The following is a 23,381-nucleotide window of genomic DNA, read 5'->3' as shown; positions in this document are numbered from 1 at the left end:
ACATTGTCAAAAGCTTTCTCTAAGTCTACAAATGCTAGAAATGTAGGTTTGCCTTTCCTTAATCTTTCTTCTAAGATAAGTCATAAGGTCAGTATTGCCTCACGCATTCCAAACTGATCTTCCCTGAGTTTGGCTTCTACCAGTTTTTCCATTTGCCTGTAAAGAATTCGTGTTAGTATTTTGCAGCTGTGACTTATTAACTGATAGTTCGGTAATTTTCACATCTGTCAACACCTGCTTTCTTTTGGATTGGAATTATTACATTCTTCTTGAAGTCTGAGGGTATTTCGCCTGTCTCATACATCTTGCTCACCAGATGGTAGAGTTTTGTGAGGACTGGCTCTCCCAAGTCCGTCAGTAGTTCTAATGTAATGTTGTCTACTCCCGGGGCCTTGTTTCGACTCAGGTCTTTCAGTGCTCTGTCAAACTCTTCATGCAGTATCGTATCTCCCATTTTGTCTTCATCTACATTCTCTTCCATTTCCATAATATTGTCCTCAAGTACATCGCCCTTGTATAGACCCTCCATATACTCCTTCCACCTTTCTGCTTTCCCTTCTTTGGTTAGAACTGGGTTTCCATCTGAGCTCTTGATATTCATACAAGTGGTTCTCTTTTCTCCAAAAGTCTCTTTGATTTTCTTGTATGCAGTATCTCTCTTACTCCTAGTGAGGTAAGCCTCTACATCCTTACATTTGTCCTCTAGCCATCCCTGCTTAGCAATTTTGCACTTCCTATCAATCTCATTTTGAGACGTTTGTATTCCTTTTTGCCTGCTTCATTTACTGCATTTTTATATTTTCTGCTTTCAACAATTAAATTCAATATTTTGTCTGTTACCCAAGGATTTCTACTAGCCCTCGTCTTTTTACCTACTTGATCCTCTGCTGCCTTCACTACTTCATCCCTCAGAGCTACCCATTCTTCTTCTACTGTATTTCTTTCCCCCATTCCTGTCAATTGTTCCCTTATGCTCTCCCTGAAACTCTGTACAACCTCTGGTTTAGTCAGTTTATCCAGGTCCCATCTCCTTAAATTCCCACCTTTTTGCAGTTTCTTCAGTTTTAATGGACAGTTCATAACCAATAGTTTGTGGTCAGAGTCCACATCTGCCCCTGGAAATGTCTTACAGTTTAAAACCTGGTTCATAAATCTCTGTCTTATCATTATATAATCTATCTGATTCCTTCCAGTATCTCCAGGATTCTTCCATGTATACAACTTTCTTTCATGATTCTCGAACCAAGTGTTAGCTATGATTAACTTATGCTCTGTGCAAAATTCTACCAGATGGCTTCCTCTTTCATTTCTTACCCCAATCCATATTCACCTACTATGTTTCCTTCTCTCCCTTTTCCTACTGCCGAATTCCAGTCACCCATGACTATTAATTTTCCGACTCCCTTCACTATCTGAATAATTTCTTTTATTTCATCATACATTTCTTCAATTTCTTCATCATCTGCAGAGCTAGTTGGTATATAAACTTGTACTACTGTAGTAGGCGTGGGCTTCGTGTCTATCTTGGCCACAATAATGCCTTCACTATGCTGTTTGTAGTAGCTTACCCGCACTCCTATTTTTTATTCATTATTAAACCTACTTCTGCATTACCCCTATTTGATTTTGTATTTATAACCCTGTATTTGTCTGACCAAAAGTCTTGTTCCTCCTGGCACCGAACTTCACTAATTCCCACTATATCTAACTTTAACCTATCCATTTCCCTTTTTAAATTTTCTAACCTACCTGCTCGATTAAGGGATCTGACATTCCACGCTCCGATCCGTAGAACGCCAGTTTTCTTTCTCCTGATAATGATGTCCTCCTGAGTAGTCCCTGTCCGGAGATCCGAATGGGGGACTATTTTACCTCCGGAATATTTTACCCAAGCGGACGCCATCATCATTTAACCATACAGTAAAGCTGCATGCCCTCGGCAAAAATTACGGCTGTAGTTTCCCCTTGCTTTCAGCCGTTCGCAGTACCAGCACAGCAAGGCCGTTTTGGTTAGTGTCATAAAGCCAGATCAGTCAATCATCCAGACTGTTGCCCCTGCAACTACTGAAAAGGCTGCTGCCCCTCTTCAGGAACCACATTCTTGTCTGGCCTCTCAACAGATACCCCTCCGTTGTGGTTGTACCTACGGTATGGCCATCTGTATAGCTGAAGCACGCAAGCCTCCCTACCAATGGCAAGGTCCATGGTTCATGGAGGGTGGGATAAATTGCTATACTAGCTAGCTAACATAAATTGCTATGTTGTTGTTGTGTGGTCTTCAGTCCTGAGACTGGTTTGATGCAGCTCTCCATGCTACTCTATCCTGTGCAAGCTTCTTCATCTCCCAGTACCTACTGCAACCTACATCCTTCTGAATCTGCTTAGTGTATTCATCTCTTGGCCTCCCTCTACGATTTTTACCCTCCACGCTGCCCTCCAATGCTAAATTTGTGATCCCTTGATGCCTCAAAACATGTCCTACCAACCGATCCCTTCTTCTAGTCAAGTTGTGCCACAAACTTCTCTTCTCCCCAATCCTATTCAATACCTCCTCATTAGTTACGTCATCTACCCACCTTATCTTCAGCATTCTTCTGTAGCACCACATTTCGAAAGCTTCTATTCTCTTCTTGTCCAAACTGGTTATCGTCCATGTTTCACTTCCATACATGGCTACACTGCATACAAATACTTTCAGAAACGACTTCCTGACACTTAAATCTATACTCGATGTTAACAAATTTCTCTTCTTCAGAAACGATTTCCTTGCCATTGCCAGTCTACATTTTATATCCTCTCTACTTCGCTATACAAGCTAGAAAATCTTGGCATCAGAGGAACAGCTAGCAACTGGCTCAACTCTTATCTTAAGAACAGGGAACAATTTGTGGAAATAGATCAGGAAAGAGATAATCTCATTAGGAAATATAATTCCAAGCTACTGAATGTTAAATATGGTGTGCCACAAGGAACAGTAATGGGTCCTGTTCTGTTCTTATTCTACATAAATGACCCAAACATATGCAATGACGGCAGTAAAACATTTCAGTTTGCTGATGATACAAGCATTCTAACTACAGGAAACTCAGGAAAAACCCTTGTAAAAAAAACATAAGAGAAGCCGTTGACAGGCTAACATGTTACTTTGAAAACAATGGCTTAATAATAAACACTGGAAAAACTGTAGCTATGGATATACACACAGCACAAACAGTCACCCAATGTAGAGCTACATGGACAGACAGTTACCAAACAGCCTGTACCAAATTTCTTGGACTTCATCTACAAGACGACTTGAAATGGGAAGTACATATTGAGCAAATGAACAACAAATTAAGTACTTCTTGTTTTGTGATGTGGACATTAAAAAATTGTACCAGCTACAACATTCTCCTGTGTGTATTTTAAGCAGTCATAGAATCTCACCTCCAGTATCTGATTATGTTCTAGGAAAATTCTGGAGATGCCATCAGAACATTCAAAATTTTTTAAAAAAAGAATAAAATATAAGAATAATGGAAGGGGGAACATAATTGCAGATCATGTAGACCATTATTTCCAAAAAAGGATGATCCTGCCTCCTCCTTGAAAATATAATGTATTTAAAACAAAACTTAAACACAAAAAGACCACCCATCACACAAAATTGCACAATACACAACTATGATACCAGACAAAAATTGGCCCCCCTGCAGGTCCGGGGTTGTAATAGGCCTGAGATACTCCTGCCTGTCATAAGAGGCAACTAAAAGGAGTCTCATACATTTCAGCCTTTGTGTGATGGTCACGTATATGGGGGATTTACCTCTGTTTTTTCAAGTTTTCTTCAAATTTTCGCAAAGAGCGAGCCACTTGGGGAAGAACGCCTTACATGGTGCATCGTGTCCATCATGCACTGAGACCTTCAGCATCCTTTATCATCATGGCTTTGCAGTTCTGCTCATTCTCCATCTCTTGGGCGAGGACACCTTTCTGGGTGCGTTTTCCTCCATCCACTATGCAGTGTCGTTTCGTGCACCGACGATGATTGTGGACTTCTTTGCACCTCATATCCAGCATGGTAGCCTGTCTGTTGTGGTGAGGCCGCCATGTACCCTGTTGGTTGTAGCCCCCTGACTACACAGGGATCGCTCTGCTGATGCCTGCACCGTTAACTCCCCATGTATGCGAAGGAGTAGATGCCCATCACCCTGGGGCATCGGGACTCCCAGCAATGGCCATCCTGCCTGGTGGCCCCTGCTGTGGCTGGGTGGCACCCGTGGGGAGGGCCCCTGATCAGAGTGGGTGGCATCACAGATGAGACGCCATTAAGCATACCACATCATCACTTGCTAGTGGTAAACACCAGCCATCTCTAAGTGCTCCAGATCTCAGTTCAGTGCAAGGAAGTATGACCCCAAATCGTTCCCCTCCCTGGCCACACCATGGGAGGAATACCAGGCTAAGGATGGCAGTGAACCTTGTTCGCCCCAGTACCTCGTGTGTATGAGAGCTGATGGGGAATCCTTCATGTCGATGAAGCCTCAGTTTTTTGTAGAGCAATTTAGAGGACAAGTTTGGGGAGGTGGAGGGATTGTCCAAAATGTGATCTGGCTCAGTCTTGATTAAAACAGCATCCTCTGCCCAGTCACGGGCATTACTCGCCTGCGACAAGCTGGGGGATGTTGCTGTTACCATCACACTGCATAAGCTCTTAAATATGGTCCAGGGTATTATATTCCACAGGGACCTTCTTTTGCAGTCTGACAACGAGCTGCATGCCAATTTAGAGTGGCAAGATGTTCATTTCATCCAGCACATCCATCGGGGTCCGAGGGATAATAAGGTTGCCACCGGTGCCTTCATTTTGGCCTTCAAGGGTGACACATTACCCGAGAAGGTCAAGGTAATGGTCTACCGCTGTGATGTCAAGCCATATATCCCTCTCCCAATGTGGTGCTTTAAGTGCTGGAAGTTCAGACATATGTCTTCCCGCTGTACTTCCAGTGTCAGATGTTGAGATTGTGGACATCATTCACGTCCCAGTACTCCATGTGCCCTGCCTTCCATCTGTGTCAGCTGCGGAGAGCACCATTCCCCTTGCTCGCCAGACTGCATGATTTTACAGAAAGAAAGGAAAACAATGAAATACAAGACCCTGGACCGACTGAGCTAAAAGAGGAAATTTGAACGCTTACATCCTGCACATATGACATCCTCTTACGCCACCGCTATGACAACAGTTCTAGCCCCATCAGTTCCGTCAATACCAGTCAGCTCTCAGAGCTGTAAGACTACAACTGCCCCCTTAATGGTGGGGGCCACATCCCTACCTGTTGCTCCCACACCGCCTTCCTTGGGAGTATTGCCCCCAACAATTGGGGACATCAGTCCCCACTTCTCACTCAGAGAAGTGTAAGTCTTCTTTGGCTCCTCTCACTAGGAAGAGGTCCCATGGGTCACTCCCTTCCCAAGTTTCTACTAGTGGCAAGTCAGACACCTGCCAGTTGCTGAAACACCCACAGGTAGCTGGTTGCAGGGCTTCATGGTCCTCCTCAGTCCCTGAGACTGAATCAGTGAAGCCCTCCCAGCCACAAAAACCTAAGACCTAAGGAGCAGTGAGAGAAACCCAAATAGAAGAAGTCCAGTATTTCCGGTGGCACCCACACCATCGCTACCTACAAGCTCTGCATCGGAGGATGAGGTGGAGATTCTGTCATCTCCTGATGACCTAGAACTCGCTGGACCCTTAGACACATTCATATTGATCGAATGGGTACTCAATTGGTGGCAGCATAAACTGCTTCCTTTCTCGCTTCATGCCTTCCCAGCCCCATGACGATGTCATCCTCCAGTGGAGCTGCGGCAGTTTTTTCCACTACCTGGCTGAGCTATGACAGCTGTTAAGCTGTACACCTGCTTTCTGCATTGCCCTACAAGAAACCTGGTTCCCGGCAAAGCGGACCCCTGCCCTCCTTGGCTGTAGGGGATGTTACAAGAACCATAGCAACTATAAGAGAGTGTCAGGTGGAGTCTGCGTCTATGGCCTGAACTCAGTATGTAGTGAACCTGTGCCCCTTCAAACTCCTCTTGAAGCTGTGGCTGTCAGGATAAGGACGACACAGGGAATAAGCGTTTGGAACATATATCTCGCTCCTGATGGTGCAGTTGCCCTGAATGTCTTGGCTGCACTGATTCATCAACTACCTAAATCTTTCCTGCATTTGGGAGATTTTAATGCCCATAATCCCTTGTGGGGTGGCATCATGCTTACTGGCCGAGGTAGAGATGTCGAAAATTTACCGTCCCAACTCGACCTCTGCCTCTTAAATACTGGTGCTCCCACACATTTAATTCTGGCTCATGGTACTTACTTAGCCATTGATTTATCCCTCTGCAGCCCAGAACATCTGACATATCCCATCTGTCCACAGGAGAGCCCATCTTCCTGTCACTCCGCCGGCACCATTCCCCCGGATGTCTACCCAGATGGACTTTAAACAAGGCAGACTGGGAAGCTTTCACCTCTGCTGTCACCATTGAATCTCCCACATCTACATCTATGTAATTGCTCTGCTATTCACAATAAAGTGCCTGGCAGAGGGTTCAATGAACCACCTTCATGCTGTCTCTCTACCGTTCCACTCTCGAACGGCACGTGGGAAAAATGAGCACTTGAATTTTTCCGGGAGACCCCTGATTTCTCTTATTTTATTGTGATGCTCTCGCAGCAGCTGTAGGGCCATCCATCTCATCTTCTCTATATTCTGACGACTTCTGCATTTCATACTGCTCCTCCAGTACTGGTGTTGCTGAGCAGCACCTACAGGGAGCCATACACAAGGCGCAGTCATGGGATCTAGGCCACGGCTTCCAGTTTTCAGCCGCAAAATCGTGTGTCACGCCCTTCTGTCGGTGCCGTACCGTTCATCTGGAACCAAAACTTTACCTTAATGATGATCCACTCACTGTAGTAGAGACATATTGATTCTTAGGACTGGTTTTTGATGCCCAATTGACTTGGCTTACTCACCTTCATCAGCTTAAGCGGAAGTGCTGGCAGCACCTCAACACCCTCTGCTGCCTGAGCAATACCAACTGGGGTACAGATCGCTCTATGGTGCTGCAGCTCTACAGAGCCCTTGCTCAATCTCGCCTTGATTATGGGAGTCTGGTTTATGGTTTGGCGGTGTCCTCAGCTTTCTGTTGACTCGACCCAGTGCACCACTGTGGCATTTGCCTGGCGACAGGAGCTTTTAGGACGAGTCCGGTGACCAGTGTTCTGGTGGAGGCCGGTGTCCATCCCTTGCAGATCAGACGTGCACAACTGCTTGCCAGTTACCTTGAACACATTCATAGTTCTCCTGAGCATCTGAATTACCATCTCATTTTCCCAACCACTGTGGTTCATGTCCCACATCGGTGGCCCAAGTCAGAGCTTACAATTGCGATTCGCATTTGATCCCTTTGTCTGAACTGGAGTCCTTCCCTTTACCACCTCTAGGTTTACACCTCCATGGTGTAAACCTAGTCCGAAGTTTCGCCTGGACCTTTCACATAGCCCTAAAGACTTGGTTAACCTGCAGCTCTCCGCTGTCACTTCCTCTCGATTCTTGACGTGTTCTGGGGCTTTGAAGGGTTTACACCGACAGCTTGCTGGCTGATGGTCATGTTGGCTTCGCCTACGTCCACAGAGGCCATATTAAACAGCATTTCTTGCCCAATGGCTGCAGTGTATTCACTGCAGAGCTGGTGGCCATATTTCGTGCACTTGAGTATATCCGTTCATCCTCTTGCGAGTCGGTTCTTCTCTGTACTGACAGAGTGTATAAGCGAACAAGGAAAAAAAATTCCCAGATTTCCTGGTTAAATATACACTTTCTCCTGGGTGAAAACATGCTTTTTCCGTATTAAGTGACAGTATATTTTCCCTTATCAATCCTTTGAATGGCTATGGTTTTATACACAGGCGTAGAATTTCCTGGCACATTAGAAAACGAAACTCACAGAAAAAGATATGTTTTGGAAATAACTTTGATGTGCAGCAACATGTACACTGCGTATTTTTGTATTACAAAAGTATACATTGGAATTCCACCATACACCGAATGTTACTTTCCGAATCATTGAAATCGAGATTGCGATGCGCTTCTGTAAGCCAGTCATAGCTCATGTCACGAGATCTCACCAGCCGATGACAGCGGATATTCAGAGCATAGGACACGTGATGTAGTCAGCCAACAGCAACATCACTGTTAAGTAGCACGAACACACAAACAGGGAAAGTTAATAGTTTAAATTAATATACGTAGTGTTGCTACAAGAAAAGAAAAGCTTTCAATATAATATTGGTCTCTAAGGTTAATAAGCTACAAGAGAAGCTAAGCTTTCGCATATAATGTTGATCCTTTTTGCATGTGTTACACTTTAAGTTATATCACACAAATGTGCAGCAAAATTTTTAATAAATACAAATGTCTGATCTTCAGGGTTCGAAATTCTTCTAAATGGTTGTCATCAAAGAGTTGATTTTTAAATGAGAGTCAAACGCTCTGTGATTTAAGAAATTCATGGTACATTCTCTCACATAGTTCAACTTACGTAAAAGGATATTTACTTTGAAAGTAACGCTTTTCAAACCGCCATTCGCAATATTTTCCTGCGACCTATTAGAAATAGGTTTGTTTCAGCAGATGCCAGAGAGCGCAGATAACAGGCAACACTGCGCTTGCGCAGCTACCGTGACGTAGGAAGCCCATATGTACATACGTGTAAAACATTGAAAGATCATACTTTATGTCATAAAAGAAACAAGACATCAGAGGATACTCTAAGAGCATCGGAATTTCGTGAACCATACTAAAATGTGCACATTTAAAGTACATAATTGAAGTGTACATTCATATGTCCAGGTTCCCGATGAAGTAGACCTCGACCTGATATTAAGCTTTTCAGTGTGGTTTTCGGGATGTAAATTTTCTTGGAGCACCAGTACTATATTATATCATGTTTGGTTCTTTATTGTGACATAATGCCATACGTGTTAGAAGATGCACTTGAAATGCAGCAAACAATTGAAACTAGCCAGTACTGTGGAATTAAACATTAAACAGTCAAATTTCTTTACCAGACAGACAAACATAATTTCATTGTTCTGCAAGGTGATTAACGCTTGACTGTCAGAAAGGTGGAAATAAAATAAAATCTGTAACTAATGACATATTTTAGCCTTCCATAATTCTGTGAATATATATTTAATTCACTTGATAATTCCCGGCCACAGATATCCTTTTTGTTTTCTTTTGATGTGAGAGTATTTTATTTATTTATTTATTTATTTGTGTTCCATAGATCCAGTATACAAAAGAATTGCATGGATATGAAACAAGTCACAATATAAATTAACAAAGTAGCCTATGTACATGCTAACAAATATAAATTGCAATTGGTGTATAAGAAACAAAGTATGTTAATAGTTACAGGCTTAAGCATTTTATATGGTAAATAATAAATTACAATTTTGCATATTACAAACTATACATTAGCAGGAATTTGATAGTGCCAATTGCCTGAACACGAATTCCCATACTGGTGTAAGATGTATTAAGTTACAAAGTGGCAATAGCAAATAGTACAAGTAAAGTATTACATCTAAGTTACAATGTTACATTAAAGAATTGATTAAGAGAGTAAAATGCTTTTTCCAGAAGATATTCCTTCAATTTACTCTTAAATTTTGGCATTTCACTGGTAAGATTTTTTATGTCAGACGGGAGTGCATTAAACACCTTTATGCTTGAGTAGTATATTCCCTTTTGTATCAGACTCAAGTTTTTTCTGTCAACATGAAAGTCATGTTTTGTTCTTGTGTCATAGTCATGATAAGTATTGGTTTTGTACATGTGTAGGTTCTTTAGCTGAAAAGCACATAAGGGATAGGATATATTGTGAGGTCATTGTTAATATTTTGTGTTTTAAAAAAATTTCTGCATGAATGGTACCTGTTAACTCCAATTATAATTCAAATTGCTCTTTTCTGAGTTACAAATACTTTATTAGCTATTGGTTGGTTTTCCCAGAATATTAAGCCATAGGATAACAATGAATGGAAATAGCCAAAATAAGCAGCCGTAACAGCACCAATATTAGCAGTTATTGCTATAATACATAGGGTATAAGTTGCTGGACTGAGTCTTTTTCTCAAGTCCAAAATATGGCAAGACCAACTTAATTTATTGTCAATGTGGAGGCCTAAATATTTTGTTGAATAAACTTGATGTGTATCTTGATCATTACAGCTTAGACTTATGTCATCCTGAATTTTGTGAGACCCATGGAAATGTATGAACTGAGTTTTCTTTAGATTTAAAGTTAGGCCTTTTAAAAAAAACAGTTCACACATTTCCATGGGTCTCACAAAGTTCAGGATGACATAAATAAACGAACGAGAAACAGCAAAATCATTAAATGTAAACAGGGGTCAAATGGAGACCACCCACTATAACTCTGACTGCTCTGCACATCAGCACCGGATCTACAATATTTGCAAACCGGGTCAATACTAAAAAACTCGAATTTTCAAAAATATGTTCATCTTGTAGCGCACATCTTTCTGAAACGCCTGAGACATAAAACGTGTGTTCGAGGAAATGTAAGACATGTTATTTGGTCTTAAGTGTGCCAAAGTGCAGTGCCACACCTGTTTATAAAGCATTCTTCTATCGCACCTCATTGTATTTCGCTCTGTAGAATTGAAACGTGTATATTTTGCAGTGGAAATTGAAATGTCCTGTGGTACCTCTCCTGCTCCCAGTGGGCTGGTTTGACAGCGTGCCTCCTCTTTAAAAAAAATCTCGCAATTAATAGTGGATGGGATTATTTGTAATCGGGAGAACAAGAACTCTTCAGAAAATTTGCACTCTTTATTGCCTATAAAATTAAATATGAATACAAAAGAGGGAAACATTCCACGTGGGAAAAATATATATAAAAACAAAGATGCTGTAACTTACCAAATGAAAGCATTGGTATCTACATCTACATCTACATGATTACTCTGCAATTCACATTTAAGTGCTTGGCAGAGGGTTCATCCAACCACAATCATACTATACCTGTACCATTCCACTCCCGAACAGCGTGCGGGAAAAACGAACACCTAAACCTTTCTGTTCAAGCTCTGATTTCTCTTATTTTATTTTGATGATCATTCCTACCTATGTAGGTTGGGCTCAACAAAATATTTTCGCATTTGGAAGAAAAGTTAGTGACTGAAATTTTGTAAATAGATCTCGCCGTGACGAAAAACATCTTTGCTTTAATGACTTCCATCCCAACTCGTGTATCATATCTACCACACTCTCTCCCCTATTATGTGATAATACAAAATGAGCTCCCCTTATTTGCACCCTTTCGATGTCCTCCGTCAATCCCAACTGGTAAGGATCCCACACCACGCAGCAATATTCTAACAGAGGACGAACGAGTGTAGTGTAAGCTGTCTCTTTAGTGGACTTGTTGCATCTTCTAAGTGTCCTGCCAATGAAACGCAACCTTTGGCTCGCCTTCCCCACAATATTATCTATGTGGTCTTTCCAACTGAAGTTGTTCGTAATTTTAACACCCAGGTACTTACTTGAATTGGCAGCCTTGAGAATTGTTCTATTTATCGAGTAATCATATTCCAATGGATTTCTTTTGGAACTCATGTGGATCACCTCACACTTTTCATTATTTAGCGTCAACTGCCACCTGCCACACCATACAGCAATCGTTTCTAAATCGCTTTGCAACTGATACTGGTCTTCGGATGACCTTACTAGACGGTAAATTACAGCATCATCTGCGAACAACCTAAGAGAACTGCTCAGATTGTCACCCAGGTCATTTATATAGATCAGGAACAGCAGAGGTCCCAGGACGCTTCCCTGGGGAACACCTGATATCACTTCAGTTTTCCTCGATGATTTGCCGTCTATTACTACAAACTGTGACCTTCCTGACAGGAAATCACGAATCCAGTCGCACAACTGAGACAACACCCCATAGGCCTGCAGTTTGATTAAAAGTTGCTTGTGAGGAACGGTGTCAAAAGTTTTCCGGAAATTTAGAAATACGGAATCAACTTGAGATCCCCTGTCAATAGCGGCCATTACTTCGTGCGAATAAAGAGCTAGCTGCGTTGCACAAGAACAATGTTTTCTGAAACCATGCAGATTATGTATCAATAGATCGTTCCCTTTGAGGTGATGCGTAATGTTTGAATACAGTATATGCTCCAAAACCCTACTGCAAACCGACGTCAATGATATAGGTCTGTAGTTCACTGAATTACTCCTACTACCCTTCTTAAACACTGGTGCGACCTGCGCAATTTTCCAATCTGTAGGTACAGATCTATCGGTGAGCAAGCAGTTGTATATGATTGCTAAGTAGGGAGCTATTGTATCAGCGTAATCTGAAAGGAACCTAATCGGTGTACAATCTTGACCTGAAGACGTGCCCGTATCAAGCGATTTGAGTTGCTTCGCAACCCCTAAGGTATCTACTTCTAAGAAATTCATGCTAGCAGCTGTTTGTGTTTCAAATTCTGGAATATTCCATTAGTCTTCCCTGGTGAAGGAATTTTGGAAAACTGCGTTCAATAACTCCGCTTTAGCAGCACAGTTGTCGGTAACAGTACCATCGCACTGCACAGCGAAGGTATTGACTACGTCTTGCCGCTTGTATACTTTATATATGACCAGAATTTCTTCAGATTTTCTACCAAATTTCGAGACAATGTTTCATTGTGGAATCTATTAAAGTCATTTTGCATTGAAGTCCGTGCCAAATTTCGTGTGTCTGTAAATTTTAGCCAATCTTTGGGATTTCACGTTCTTCTGAACTGCGCATGCTTTTTCCGTTGCCTCTGCAACAGTGTTCGGACCTGTTTTGTGTACCATGGGGGATCAGTTCCATCTCTTACCAATTTATGAGGTATGAATCTCTCAATTGCTGTTGCTACTATATCTTTGAATTTGAGCCACATCTCGTCTACATTTACATAGTCAGTTCGGAAGGAATGGAGATTGTCTCTTAGGAAGGCTTTTAGTGACACTTTATCCGCTTTTTTTAATAAAATTATTTTGCGTTTGTTTCTGGTGGATTTGGAAGAAACGGTATTGAGCCTAGTTACAACGACCTTATGATCACTAATCCCTGTATCAGTCATGATGCTCTCTATTAGCTCTGCATTGTTTGTGGCTAAGAGGTCAAGTGTGTTGATAGAGACAATAAAAAACACACAAACACACACACAAATTTCAAACTTTCGCAACCCAAGGTTGCTTCATCAGGAAAGAGGGAAGGAGAGGGAAAGATGAAAGGATGTGGGTTTTAAGGGAGAGGGTAAGGAGTCATTCCAATCCCGGGAGCGGAAAGACTGGATATGTGTGTATTAACTACCTTCTCGAAAATTCTAGAAAAACTCATGCACAGGAGGATTGTAGACCATCTCAACTTCCACAGTATCTTAAGCAAAAATCAATTTGGCTTTCGTGCCGGTCTTTGTGCAGAACAGGCAATATTCTCTTTCAGCAACCAAGTTTTGGAAGCCATTACCAAAAAAAATGTCTCCAGTGGGTATTTTTTGTGATCTTACGAAAGCCTTTGACTGCGTAAACCACCATATTCTTTTGAAAAAGGCAGAATACTATGGTTTAGGTGGTACTGTTGGCTTGTGGCTGATGAAGCAACCTTGGGTTGTGAAAGCTTGAAATTTGTGTGTGTGTTTGTGTGTTTTTTATTGTCTCTATCAACATACCAACACTTTCATTTAATAAGTTACAGCATCTTTGTTTTTATATATAAAATTAAATATAGTATACATAAAACCAATAAATACAAGAGACAAGCAAGAAAGTACACTTTTCTTCAATCTTTAGCTCCTAGCATTTTTTTCTCTCTACTCTTGCTACAGCTTTACATGGCGTGCTTTCCTTTCTGCGAAAGAATCTGTTGCCTCATCAAAGTTAGTCAAACATTTTGCTACATGAAAAGCCGAAATGTCATTATCTAGTATTGAAAAAGCTGTTAACATAAATAATACCCAAGCCTGGTGTGGTTTCTCGATCTGATTATGTCTATTCTGTCACTGTCTGTTAGATAAAACAAGATAGGCCTTTCTAATATTGCAGCAATTTTGTAACACACACCAAATAAACGAAACGGTTTTGGCACAAATGGCCATTTTTATAACACGACAGAATATAATTCATGAAGTACCAATATCAAATGCCTATTAGGCCTACTACCAGCAAAAGTTTTATGTTAGGAAATAATTTCACATTTCATTCATAGGCATGAGCTTCTCAAGCATGAGATCAAAAAGTAGTATTAAGAAATTTTTATATAAGTTTGGAACCATATTATTCTTCCATAATTTGTGTGATGTCCACGTTTCTTCTCCTTCCTCATTCTAACACAGTCTTGTCATCACCAGTTCTGCAGCTATTCCTGCCATTGTCAAAATTTGTTTGCTGATTAGCTTCACTAGCCCTGCCATAATCACAGGTTTGGTTATCACACGATTAATTTCTGGTTAGGCGTTATTTCGTGTTACTTACAGAATAGAACTGAAGCGGGTGCTAGCCGAGGTCTGTACAACTGGTCCTTACCGGTGTAGCGATCTAGCCAAAAAAATTTCTGTCAAAATTTCATTTTCTTGGATATACTGAGAAGATAATACGTAATCTTACTCACCTGTTGTTCCTGTCAGTTGTTTATTTCCATTCTGGTAGTCCGAATCTATGGATTTCACTAGTAATTATAACAATACTGATCATTTACAAACCCAATCAACCACATCATCAGACAGCGATTGGCATTCATCCATTCAGCTTTACTCCACTCAGCTCGTATAGCCCCATCCCCTTTTGTCTGCAGAAAGTTTATTTATAGATGTGACGATGATTCTCCTGGCAGAGACATCACGTACACTACGCATGCATTATAAAATCAACTTATGATTCATTCAGAAATCAACTTAAAAAGTGTTCAAAAACCAACAGGGAAGCGTTTCAAAATCATATGAATGATAGACAAATGTGCGCTGGGTGCTAGACGCTTTGTGAAACAAGTTTTTTTTTCATCAAGAATATGAATTTGGCACCCCCTTTTCCCAGTGGTATCTCTAGCTGCTTGCTGCGACTGCATGCACAGCCAACAGCCACATTCCTGTAGCCAGAAGTGGGAGAATCTACTGCTCAAACACGACTCTGCTCAAACACGACTCAACGGCGCATGCACATGAGCCTGCTCATAACTGCAAAAATGAATCTATTGTAAACAGTTGTGGCTTCATGCTCATCGGAGGCAATTTGTTCTTATGAAGCATTGCATAGTCTTCCTAAAGCCTTTGACACATTTTGCTTTTGGCAGACGCTTGCATGAGCACTGTGTGCCGTTGTTGTATACAGCGCATCTCCTTTGCAATTTAAGTTATTTTTGTTTTTTCTCTCGTTTCTGTTTTATTGTTGAAGTATTATTCTGCAGTGGTGGGGTACAGTAATATCCTTTGTTAGAATATCGGTTCTTACCAGTCAAAATTACAAAAATTTAACTGAAAACTAAAACAATGAAAAATTCCCAGAATTGTAAAAAATTCCCATGTTTTTCCCGGTTTTCTCCCAGATGAAAAAATTCCCGGGTTTTTCCCGGATCACACGGTTGTCCCGGGTCATATACACCCTGACTGACTCCCTGAGCAGCTTACTAGCTGTCAACCAGTGCTACCCTCACCATCCTGTGGTAGCGACCATCCAGGAGTCCATGTATGTCCTGGAACGGTCCAGTTGTTCAGTGGTGTTTGTCTGGGCCCCTGGTTGCATTGGAATCCCAGGAAATGAACTTGTTGACAGGCTGGCCAAACAGATTACATGGAAACCACTTCTGGAGATGGGTATTTCCAAAACTGACCTGCGTTCAGTATTACACTGCAAGGTTTTTCGGCTTTGGGAGATGGAATGGCATAACAGTATGCACAACAAACTGTGAGTCATTAAGGAGACTACGAATGTGTGGAAGTCTTCCATGCGGGCCTTTCACAGGGACTGTGATTCTCTGCCAGCTCAACAATGGCCACGCTTGAGTCACCCACAGCTATCTTCAGCACCGTGAAGACCCACCTCAGTGTTGGCGAGGCGCCCGGTTGACAGTGGTTCGTATTCTGGTGCACTGTCCTACTTTGACTGCCCTGTGATGAAATCTTCAGTTACTGGACTTGTTGTCACAAATTTTATCTGACAGCGCCTCATCGGCTGATTTTGTTTGATGTTTTATACATGAGGGTGGGTTTTATCATTTGATCTAAGTTTTAGCGCATGTCCTTTGTCCCTCTGTGTCCTCCACCCTAGTGCTTTTAGGGTGGAGGTTTTAATGTGTTGCAGAGTTGCTGGCTTCTCCTTTTTGTTCTCATGGTCAGCCAGTCATGGTAACCTGCTTTCTTGTTTTAATCTCTTCTACCTTTTTCTTGTGTCTGTCTCTGTGCTTTTCTTGTCCTCTTTTGTTTCTTAGTGTTTGTTGCCTTTCTGTCATTCTGGTCGTTTTTTCCTTCCTTTCGGTATTATGCCCTGCATCTCATTTGTTTTATTCTATCCCTTGTATGATTGTTTTAACAGGAACAAGGGACTGATGACCAAGCAGTTTGGTTCCTTCCCCCCCCCCCCCCCCCCCCCTCTCTTTTAAACCAGCCAACCAACAAAAATTGGATGTACATGTTCAAAGTGTCAACACAAAGTTATTTCAGAACAGTCTTATCCACCCTAGTATCAAAATATACAATGCTTTACCAGATGCCATTAAACACAACTGAATATTGGTCACGTCAAATCTAAACTGACATCATTCTTGGTTGATCACTCCTATTACACAGTGAATTGAATATCTACAAAATTAAATTTTTCCATGTCAACCCAAAGTAGTCTCATACAGAAGAACATTTCTATATTACCTCCCTATATATAGCATACAACATTTATTTGCGTATTCATCATTAACTGATATATTAATGTGTGTCATTTTATGTACAAAGCTATAATAATATATAAAATTGTTACTATTAACATATAAATCCGTATATCTCTTGCACATTATGCAGCTGTAGATGAAATGGAATGATAAATGAACTGTTACAAAAACAGTGAACCCTTACAGAAGCTGATGGTTACAAAAAATTAATAAACTCATGAAAGAATGCGTGCATGGTCAGTCGTAAAGTAAGTGGCTGGTCTGCAGAGACAGGTCGAAGATATAGAATCAGTGCGTAGTGGGAATGTCCGTGTTACTGATAAGTCGCATATATGTACAGTATTTAATAATAACTTTCTGAATGTAGCAGGTGAACTAAATAGAAACATAGTCCCAACAGGGAATCATATAACGCTTGTAGAAAAAAGTGTTCCGAGACTGTTACCTGAAATGCTCCTCCATGATACTGACAAGAGGGAATTTGAGTTAATAATTAAATCACTAAAGACCAAGAACTCTCATGGATATGATGGGGTATCTAGCAGAATACTGAAGTATTGTTCTATGTATGTTAGCCCAGTACTTAGCCATATCTGTAACTTTTCCTTTAGGAGTGGTCAGTTTCCTGACCGATTAAAGTACTCGGTAGTGAAGCCACTTAATAAAAATGGAGACAGGGATAATGTTGACAATTATAGACCTATTTCTATGCCATTGGTGTTTGCTACAGTTATCGAGAAGGTTGTATATACAAGGTTTTTGGAGCATTTAAATTCACATAATTTGCTGTCAAATGTACAGTTTGGTTTTAGAAATGGTTTAACAACTGAAAATGCTATATTCTCTTTTCTCTGTGAGGTTTTGGATGGATTAAATAAAAGGTTGTGAACGCTAGGTGTTTTCTTTGATTTAACGAAGGCTTTTGACTGTGTTGACCACAAAATATTACTGCAGAAATTGGACCATTATGGAGTATGGGGAGTAGCTTACAATTGGTTCGCCTCTTACTTTAAGAACAGAAAGCAGAAGGTAATTCTCCGCAATATTGAGAGTGGTAGTGATGTTCAGTCCCAATGGGGCACTGTTAAGTGGGGCGTTCCCCAAGGGTCGGTGCTGGGGCCACTTCTGTTTCTTATTTATATAAATGATATGCCTTCTAGTATTACAGGTGATTCAAAAATATTTCTGTTTGCTGATGACACCAGCTTGGTAGTGAAGGATATTGTGTGTAATATTGAAACATTATCAAATAATGTAGTTCATGAAATAAGTTCGTGGCTTGTGGAAAATAATATGATGCTAAATCACAGTAAGACTCAGTTTTTACAGTTTCTAACTCACAATTCAACAAGAACCAATATTTTGATCAGACAGAATGGGCATATTATAAACGAGACGGAACAGTTCAAGTTCCTAGGCGTTCAGATAGATAGTAAGCTGTTGTGGAAAGCCCATGCTCAGGACCTTGTTCAGAAACTAAATGCTGCTTTATTTACCATTAGAACAGTATCTGAAATAAGTGACAGTTCAACAAGAAAAGTAGTCTACTTCGCATATTTTCGTACACTTATGTCATATGGTATTATTTTTTGGGGTAATTCTTCTGATTCAAAAAGGGTATTTTTGGCTCAAAAATGGGCTGTTCGAACTATATGTGGTGTAAGTTCGAGAACCTCTTGTTGACCCCTATTCAATAGTCTGGGAATTCTGACATTGCCCTCACAGTATATATTTTCTTTAATATCATTTGTTGTTAGCAATATTAGCTTATTCCCAAGAGTTAGCAGCTTTCACTCAGTTAATACTAAGCAGAAATCAAATCTGCATGTAGAATGCACTTCCTTGACTCTTGTGCACAAAGGCGTGCACTATTCTGCAGCATCCATTTTCAATAAGCTAACACGAACTCAAAAATCTTAGCAGTAGCCCAAACACTTTTAAGTCTAAACTGAAGAGTTTCCTCATGGCTCACTCCTTCTATTCTGTCGAGGAGCTCCTGGAAGAGCTGAAAAATTAAGCAAATTCCCGTGTTACATTGTTGATTTTCTTTATTTAAACTTATGAATTGTCACCTGAATACATTTCTTATATTTCATTTTATGTATTTCTACTATCGTGTTATAATTTCATGTATTGACTCGTTCCATGACCATGGAGACTTCTCCTTAATTTGGTCCCACGGAACAATAAATAAATAAATAAATACCATATAGGCACTTGCCACTTGGAAAGAATTGCTTGACTATGACTGTTTTGTTGCTATTCAGAATACACTGTCATTCTTTGTAACTTCTAAGGAGAGTAGCACCCTGTTTTTCTTAAAATCTTCATAATTTTTTTTTAGGTCCATTAAGTCATTTTAATTATATTGTCTGTATATATGATATAGGGAAAGTTAGGGGTAACATAATTAATTTATAAATTACAGTAGTTGTTAAGTGAAACGACATGATCCACACAATGAAGGTATATAAGAATATAAAGTGATGTACTACACTTATTGTCTGCCTATGTATCTGACCGGTCAGTGCAGCCAATTGCCATCAGAGGACCCATATCGATTTCCAGTGCTGCCAAGGATTTTTCCTTGGTGAGAGAACAGGTACAGGGTGCACTCAGTGTCATGAGACGAAGTGAGGAGCTGCTCATCTGATTCGTAGCAGTTACAAGGTCAAGGAATATGACAACTACCAGGAGAGTGGTATGCTGACTGCATGCCCCTCCTCACTGCATCCGATGATGCCAGTGGCAGGGGATGACATGGCAGTCGTTAGGCATGATTGGCCTGTCTAGGACTGGAATGTAGAACTTTACCTTTACCATTACATTTACCTATTAGACTGTTTGTACATATGATATAACACAGGTTAGGGGTAACCTATAATTCCAGTAATTATTAAGTGAGACCACATGATCAGTGCAATCAAAGTACATAATAATATGAAGTGTCTTAGAGCAGTGTTTGTAAATATGGTATAGAGCAAAGGGGTAACACTGTTAGTTTATAATTACAGTAGCTATTAAATGAGACTGCATGATCAACACAGTCAACATAAAACATAATATAAATTGACTTAGTACTTAGTTATATAATTAACAATATTCTATAAATCAGGTTTACTTATTATGATGTTCCAGAAATTCAGAGAGAGAATAGAAACAGTGGTCAAGGAAGAACTGTTTCAACTTTACTTTAAATGTATTAAATTTCGGTATACATTTTAAGTAAGAAGGCACATGGTTATGTAACATGCTTCCAATATGATATTCTCCTCTTTTGCATAAGTTTGAACTTATTGTGTTTACATGTAGGTTAAGCTTCTGTGTAGTTTTGTATGAGTGTAAGTCACAGTTATCTTTGAATCTCAACACCAAAATATAATTAATGTAGAGTAATCAAATTTTGGGAATACATTTGTCTAGGTAACATATTTAAGTGATCAGCATAGCAAGATCACAGATTAGTGTAAGTGTGAGAAACGCCATTGCACATGTGAAATTCTGTTACGCTTATAACCATTGTAACTGCCAGATTGTTGAATGCAAGCATACAAATGTGCATGCATTGTGTCATATAGGAATGGATGTCAGTTTGTGGAATGGAGTTCCATGCCTGTTACACTTGGCTGGACAATACAGCAATGGTTAATGCTGGTTATGGATGATGCCGGAGTTTCCATCCAATGATGCCCCATATGTGCTCAATTGGAAACAGATCTGGTGATTGAGCAGGCCAAGGCAACATGTCAACACACTGTAGAGCATGTTTGGTTACAACAAAGGTATGTGGGCAAGGGTTATCCTGTTGAAAAACACCCCCCTGGAATACTGTTCGTGAATGGTAGGACAACTGGTCGACCACCAGTATGTGGGCAAGGGTTATCCTGTTGAAAAACACCCCCTGGAATACTGTTTGTGAATGGTAGGACAACTGGTCGATCACCAAACTGACATACAAATTTAGAGTCAGGGTTTGTGGTGTAACCATATGAGTGCCGAAATCACACCCCAGGCTATAACTCCAGATGTAGGTCCATTGTGTATAGGCCACAAACAGGTTGATTGCAGAGGCTCACCTGGTGTCCTTCTAACTAAGACAGGCCATCACTGACACCGAGGCTGCTCCATCCTCCAGCGAGCTCTCACTTGACACAACTGAAGTCGCAAATGGCAGTGTTTTGGGGGCAGTGGAATGCATGCTACAGGGCACCTGACCCCATGCTGTTAGTCATTTATCAGCAGTGCTATATTTAAGAAGGCTGTTAATCTTCTAAGGAACATTTTTGTAATAATTTTGCTTGAGCTTGACAAAACTGAAACTGGGCTGTAAATAGCAACTTCACATGTGGCATGCTTCTTATGCAGTCTTTAGTCAAACCTGAAAAACAAAATTCTCGAATGATGAATTTACTATGTGTGGAAGTGGTTCTCAATAAATATTGCACTAGGGTTGATTATAGCACCCAGTATATCATCAGTGCACACTGAATATTTAGTAGGTAATGTATTTGCACATTTTTTTGTGTTTCTCCCCCCCCCCCCCCCCCCCCTCTCACTCTCTCTCTCTCTCTCTCTCTCTCTCTCTCTCTCTCTCTCTCTCTCTCTCTCTCTCTCCCTCCTCCTCTCTATCTTTCACTTTTACTCTCTTATTGTACAGCTGCTTACCATGATGTGTATTTATCTACTGGTGTTTGAAAAATAATGGTTGAAAGCATTAGTCACTTGTCTGAGCTCAGTTAGTTTATTGTTAATTTTAATCGGCTCTATATTACTGTGATTAATTGACCTTGCACCTGTTTCCCTTTTTATAACTTGCTTTGTTGTTTTAGTTTTATTCCTAAATTGCACATTATTTTGTCATTTTCTAGTTTTTTTTATTTTGAAATAACTGGTGTTAGTATTCGTTTGTATCTTTCGAAGTAAACAATAAAATCAGCCTTCGTGTTGAGCTCGGAATATTCTTATTTTGGCATGATAACTTTATCACTTTTATGACCTACCTGTCTGTTAGCTTTTTTGAACATAGCTACCTATAGTTCTTTCCTTGTGACAAACTGTTTAACAAAATGCTTATATGTGGCAATAAACTTATATTTGTCATTGGTATCATTACATCTCTTCACGAGAAAATAAAAGTATTCCACATCTTTAATATTTAAAGTCCTTATGGTGCTTATCATTCCATAGAGTTTTGAGTTTCCTGCAACATTAATTGTAAGAATTGAGCGTAATGATCGTTAAAACCTATGTTTACCACTTATGTGTTACTGGCATATTAACAATAAATGCTCATACTTGCAAAAAATGCTCATATTTGCATATTTGAAATAAATACTTATTATCATTAATTTTCATTTGTGAAGTTTTCATAGCTGAATAGTCAATTGTCTGTTGTTTTATAACAGTTGCCACAGGTTATAAACAACAGTGTGAGGAAAATACACAGTGTTCAAAGACATTTGGTGACTCTGCATACTGCTATGGGGGACAGTGTGTTTGCTCAAAAAATTACCATTTTGCTGATCGAAAGTGTATAAGAAATAAAGGTAAGTAAAAGTATAGCAACATCTACTGTCACTTAAGAATTTATGTACGACTCGACATCATTTTGTAATTTTCTTTTTCAGATTTGGATAACCAATGCAATTCAAGTAGTGAATGCTACATCGGTGAGAATCTTGGATATCGAGTAAGCTGTCTGTCAAATAGGTGCCGTTGCAATGAAGGATATATTAGAAAAGACAATACGTGCATAGGTAATTTTCTTAGATCTCCTGATTTTTATGCACAATTGTCTCATAACCCAAAATAGTCAATGAAATACAGACATTTTAGGTTAGGCTTTACCACAATTGATATCCATGACAATCATGGTTTGTTATGAATGTCAGTTGAAACTATGAATCACTACAATCAATCACAATTTATTTTTATTTTCACTACACATTTTAGTGGGTTAACCTTCCATCATTAAGTGATTTTATGTCAATTAGTAAGACATGCTTGTACCAGAATCAGAACCTTTACTATTTATAGAATGAGACAGGCTCTATTTTTTATACGTAGTTACAGACACACATAATTTTGAATATATCTAGTTACATATGTACATAATTACAGACATATAGTCATGGATTTTGAATTTTAACCTTTCATTTTAACCTTGCTTGTACAGCTTTTACAAAACCTTTGGTACTGTCTCCAGTGGTCACAGGCTCCTTATGCCAATTAATAAAATGTGACAGGAAAATGAACCTGTGACTACTGGAGTTAGTGGCATAGCTTACCCAAAATTCAAACACACAATACATGAGATGAGGTATTGGCAGAAGTAAACCTGCGAGTGTCAGGTTGTGAGTCATGCTTAGATGGTTTAGTCAGTAGAGCACTTACCT

General features: G+C 40.1%; 1 protein-coding gene across 4 annotated transcripts in view; it reads left to right on the top strand.

The window, feature by feature from the left end:
• LOC126419346 (rh5-interacting protein-like) overlaps positions 1 to 23,381 on the top strand; it is a 157,791-nt gene that overhangs the window by 111,212 nt on the left and 23,198 nt on the right. For all 4 annotated transcript variants that reach the window (XM_050086542.1, XM_050086549.1, XM_050086534.1 and 1 more), the window contains 2 exons: positions 22,392 to 22,532; positions 22,614 to 22,742. In XM_050086542.1, the coding sequence (XP_049942499.1) occupies positions 22,392 to 22,532; positions 22,614 to 22,742 (270 nt within the window). The remainder of the gene's footprint in view (positions 1 to 22,391; positions 22,533 to 22,613; positions 22,743 to 23,381) is intronic.

Source organism: Schistocerca serialis, chromosome 1 (genome assembly GCF_023864345.2).
Source record: "Schistocerca serialis cubense isolate TAMUIC-IGC-003099 chromosome 1, iqSchSeri2.2, whole genome shotgun sequence".
Lineage (NCBI taxonomy): Eukaryota > Metazoa > Arthropoda > Insecta > Orthoptera > Acrididae > Schistocerca > Schistocerca serialis.
This window is presented reverse-complemented; position numbering and strand designations above follow the sequence as displayed.